At 33.0% G+C, this 5,595-nt stretch overlaps 1 protein-coding gene across 1 annotated transcript; it reads right to left on the bottom strand.

Moving 5' to 3' along the window:
- Positions 1–3,063: 3,063 nt before the first annotated feature.
- LOC149239381 (WAT1-related protein At5g07050-like) lies at positions 3,064–5,209 on the bottom strand. Its single transcript, XM_089367128.1, has 7 exons — positions 4,919–5,209; positions 4,759–4,821; positions 4,507–4,623; positions 4,168–4,417; positions 3,910–4,068; positions 3,619–3,770; positions 3,064–3,512 (listed from the first exon to the last, which is right to left on the bottom strand). Exons 1-7 carry the CDS (start codon positions 5,101–5,103, stop codon positions 3,311–3,313), a joined length of 1,128 nt encoding a protein of 375 aa, XP_089223254.1. The 5' UTR covers positions 5,104–5,209; the 3' UTR covers positions 3,064–3,310.
- Positions 5,210–5,595: the final 386 nt, after the last annotated feature.

Below are 5,595 nucleotides of genomic sequence, written 5' to 3'. Positions count from 1 at the left end.
TAATATACCATAAAAGCATCTGATATGTTAAAAGTTCATTAAGTAAAGCTCCTACTTCATCTTAACCTTTTAATATGAGGAATCTCTACTAGTTTTTTATGTGGAGAAAGTAAAGTCCATAAAAACACTCATTTAATAAAATGGTTAATGGCCACTCTTTTTAAAAGGTTTTGATAATATGATATTTTATGTTCTGCCTTGGGTCTTCTATAGGTTCTTTTCATTGAATGTATGCTTTAATTGTGTTCAATCGCGTAGTGATTTATGCATTAGTGCATCGTGTGGTACTCACTTCTTACTTTTCTTTTAGATACTTGAACAATCTTGATGATTAGAGCGAAATATACATATTTTATTTTAATATGAATATATAGACTTCTTCTTTTTTTAATTAAATAATAATGTGATTTTATATTTATATCAATGATTTTTTCATTTTTAAACTTATAACTATATATATTCTAAATCTATATTTCAATACTATTTTTCTTTTGGTTGTGAATTAAAGCTATATCTTAATAGATTTTTTAGAATCCACACTAAGAAGTCTAAATCTATGGAACATACTGCGACTGGTTACCAAAAACTAAAGGGTCAAATGCATGGCAAAAAAAATAACTATTTCCAAAGCCCAGATTAAGGCTATATCTTAATAGATGTTTTAGAATCCTCACTAAGTCTAAATCTCTGCAACACACTGCGACTCGCTACCAAAATCTAAGGAGTCACATGCATGGCCAAAAAATAAATATTCCCAAAGCGCAATTTACAGCAAGTTCGACCCCGGATTCGTTTAGAACCATCACAATACAGTCCCAAACACTACTTCCAACCTACTTTAACTATACATAAATCCCACAACCATCTTACTAACAACAGAGGGCCTAGCCAGAATATCAACATAAAAAAAAACTATATACAATTAACACAGCCACATAGACAAGAAGACTAAGACCACAAGGACAACACTCACATTTAACCAAGCTAAAAGAAAACCGATAGAAATGACGAGAGCCCTTCAGACCAGTTCGAGAACCACAAACGCCATCCCACTGAAACTACTGATCATTGTATGAGGAGGAAATAGTATTGGGCGCCCTTGTATTTGAACCTGGAAGATCCAACAAGTCACCACTGCCAGATTCAGAGACTATATTATTAATTAAAATCTAAAAATATTATAATTATTCAGCAATTCATTTTCCTTTACTAATTGCTTTTATTATAAAAAATTTAGGAGAGGTCCATTACACAACACAATGTAAAAAATATATGTAATTTTTTTAATAGTTAATTGTTTTTATCATATTTTTTAACAAATTTTGGTAGTAGATGTCCATTACAGAATACAACATAAAAATATATGTAATTTTCTTAATTTTCAAGACATGGTTACTTTGAAAATAAAAATAAAATAAAATAATCACTAAATAAAAACAATGTCAGTAATTATAAATAACAAAATAAATATATATTTCATTGATTTTAATTAAAATTATTATTGATCGTTGATATTACAATCTATTTTGAAAGAAATGTGTAATTCATTATTTTCTTAACATATAATTGATATGTGTTTTTAAAAAATATATTAATAACCAAAATAATATTTGCATATAACTTCATTTTTAATATTATGGAGAAAAAGAGAAAATGAAAATATAAATATCTTAACTATAAAGAAAATATCTCAATTCCCATGTTGAGTAAAATATTTCCATATTAATCATATCAATTATATAAACTACTTGAAAATTTAAAAGGAGTATAATTAAAATGTTTATTATTATGCAACTAAAAAATAATTTAATTCTGAAATTTCAATAGAGCAATGATGATGATTATGATAATGATTCATCTTAGCCCTAAATTTATTAATCCCCAAGGAATTAAAATAGGCGTAACAATTTTTTCAAATGTTACATTATAAAATAGAAAGATTCAAAACCTCTTTACACTTGATAGATTTAGATTTAAGAAGGATACAACCTGATATATCTATAATTATCATGATTTTAATTTAATTATTAGATAATAATAAAAAATAATAAACTTATTATTATCATGATTTTAATTTAATTATTAGATAATAATAAAAAATAATAAACTAATTTTAATAAATAAAATATTGAAATTTATCTAAAATAACAATCCCTAAATTCATTTCAACTCAATTATTATTTATAATATTAAATTCTTATGTACCACTTATATCCGGCCAAACCTGAGCTCCAGACGTGAGGTCAGAACGTTCAAACACGTTAGTCACAGAGATTCACCATGTATTCTCCGAGGCAAGGATCTTCACACGCTACCGCATCAACGACAGAACATCACCAATTCACAAGCTCTTATTTCAACCACAAGGATCTTCACAGGCTTCTTCGTCAGGCTGCTGCATCAACGACGAACAGAACCAGTTTCCCAATAGAATGCTGCACTGCGAAGTTCACAATGCTACTGGGTGTCTTGAAAGTATTCGTGTTGCCTCCTGGCATACAAATTTTGCCAAAATTTTCGATAGATGATGGACGAGGTCAGTATATGGATTGGAAGGACAGGTGGTTCTTTTCAGTTTTGTAAAGGTGAACTCAAATAGGCATATGTAATTACATATGTTTGATAATGCATCAGATTAACAATATTCTAACTTCATCGAACCTTAACATTTTTATTTAAAAGATTTGATAGTCAGTTCTATTCCAATATATTATTTCTTCTTATAATTAATAATAGGAATGATATTAATTTAAAATAATGTTATTATAATTAATAATAAGAATGCTATTAATTTAAAATAATCTTTCTAATAATATTAGTAGTAGTTTAAGATATTTTTATAATTATTTTAATTTCATATTTGATTGGATTTCTCTATTTAGAAGAATCTTTAATTTGAACTTTTAATAATATTTTATAAAACATATTTTAGATTTCAGTAAACTAATTTCAAAAAAATACATTCTCTTGGTTAAGGTGAAAGTGAAATTTCAATCAGCATCACAAACATCATAGCCTTGCCGACTTCTTTTCTCATCTCAGACAACAACGTAAACTGTGATAAAACCTTGAGTCAAAAAGCTTTATAAATTGCGGCCCCTGCAATAAATAAATGTCAAATGTATTGACCTTTCAAGATAATTTTTTTGGAAATTGATGGATGCTTTTGAGGACCAGGAGATCTCAAAGTCTCCCCAATTGCTTATTTCAAACAACTAATTGCAAGTGTTGTTGCAAAAGCTGGCCATGATGCTGACAGTTTTGGTTTGTTACTTCCAAGGATGGAAATGGTTGTATCTCCAGCATTGCATTAAGAAGCTTGAGGTCCCTTACTCGTGACCTGGTTAGAGGCAGTTTCTATGTCATCGACCTTAATTTGATTTTGAGGGACCATTACTTGAGAATTGGGAAGTAGTTGCAATAAGTTTTTGTCAGTTGAGATGTTGTTGTCCTTAACCTTCCCCCACAGAACAGCGTATAGCCCTATGGCAATCAGAGATCCTCCCAACACGCTGTATTCAGTGGACAAGTGCAGTTAATTAGCGTCTTGAAACATCCTATATACAAAAACGATTAATCCCGATTTCAATTTCAGTTCACAAGAATTCAGATGCGAACCTGCCCAAAAAGATGTTCTCAGATAGAATGATAGATCCCATAATGGCAACGATTATCATACTCAATGGACTGAATGCCGTGGCAAATACAGGTCCTTTCACGCTCATGCATAACCCTTGCACGTAATATGCAATTGCTGACCCCACCACTCCCTGCACGCAGCAAGATTAATAGCTGGATTTTGTAACTTTAATGTACCTTTATACCAATTTCTAATCATTGAACCCAAACTTGAAGGAAAAGATTTCAGCTAACTATTATTCTCGACGAAAGAAAAGAGGAAAAACACACAGAGTAGACTGCAGTGAGAAGATTGATGTCCCATCCTAACGCCCACTGCGAAGGTTCACGTACTAAAACTACGCTGAGAACTGTTGCCTGTAATGTTCCCAGAAAACATATTAAAGTGGCAAGGGATAGTTGAGCAGAATATCTCTTCAGTACTGCAGCCTGCATATTCAAAATCGTTAGATTCAAGATGATCGATCATATATATATATATATATATATATATTTGGAGAGACAAACATATCATGTTGAAATGATCACCTGCAGGATAAACAAGGCTGACCAAGCAAGAGTGGCAGCAACTATCAGAAAGGAACCTGTGATCCACTCTTTGCTATCGGTGGAAGCTGTTGCAGTCTGGGTATCTTTAGCGGATTGATGATGTGGAGACCAAAACATGCGAACAATAGGACCTTTGTATAACGTCATCAGTATTGCTCCAACTACGCACACGATCGTTCCCACTATCTTCGCCTGACTGCGTCTCTTTTTGATGTTCAAGCGCTCCATCCTACACAAAAACCCATTTACTCTCAAGATTTCTAGTGTAGAGTAATTCTTACAATATATTATTCGGAGGGAACAATGTGATTTGATTACCTGAATATGAGAGCCATCACGAAAGTCATGGCTGGGAGGACATTACTCAATGCAGAGGCATATGTTGGAGATGTTAATTTCAAACCCAGGTAGTACAAATTCTGGTCGATTACAGGTCTGCAGACATGCATTCAGAGTACTCCCTATTTCAAATAAATTTCTCGCGTCCAACTTGCATACACGCAATCAGAAGCCGAACGAAGGGACGATGTGAAGAGAAGTGGGAAAATGCAATTATGAAATAATACATACCCTAACAAACCAAGTACAAAACTTTGACAAAATATGGAAAAGGTGAGCTTCGGTCGCACTTTTCTGCAATGCATTATTACATAGTTAACAGATGAGCTGATTCCATAGTTTGTTACGAAAAGTTTAAGTACATGTATGAATAGAATAGAGGGGCTTTTACCTCTCAATGAAGAAGGCAAAAGGGGCAAGGACAACAGTAGCGGCTGCGTGCCTGTACACTACAAGCACAAAGTGGTTCATCCCTCTGTTAAGAGAAACTTTAGTGAGAATATTCATGCCCGCATATCCAAACTGCAATGATATCATCGCTATATAGGGTTTCGATTTCTTGAATAGCCTCTCCATTGATAATCCAAAACAAAACCTAACCCACCCTTCTGTCTATCAACAAATTTCCCGTGCAGGCGGAGGACTGGAGCTTCTCCTCTCCTGACTTTCAGTACAATGGAGGTTTCATAATGGACATTCTCTGCACTCATATTTATAGATGAACAAAAACGAAGATAAACTCCACCCATCAAGATTGTTGAGATAACTTACACGCAATAACAATAACTGCTACAGAACAACAAAATCAAATATGGGCAATTGGTCATGCATTGGTCCGCATGATGTTCCATTTCATCCGTAATTTAATTTAACCACGGAATGGAGTCAGTGTTTTCAACAATGATGCGGTGGATGTGAGTCAAGTAAATCCGTGAACAAAAACAACAGAAAGATATGCACAGCCTGACGTGTAGACAAGTGTTGAGATGCCACGTTCGAAGACAGAGATAAAGTAGAGTGTATGGGGAAGAAGCAAAGAGCCACGTTAACAACGCCGCAGAAAATTTT

The sequence above is a fragment of the Pinus tabuliformis genome, chromosome 8 (assembly GCF_031772625.1).
Source record: "Pinus tabuliformis cultivar Carrire ecotype Pingquan chromosome 8, CPIR1, whole genome shotgun sequence".
In the NCBI taxonomy this organism is placed as follows: domain Eukaryota; kingdom Viridiplantae; phylum Streptophyta; class Pinopsida; order Pinales; family Pinaceae; genus Pinus; species Pinus tabuliformis.
This window is presented reverse-complemented; position numbering and strand designations above follow the sequence as displayed.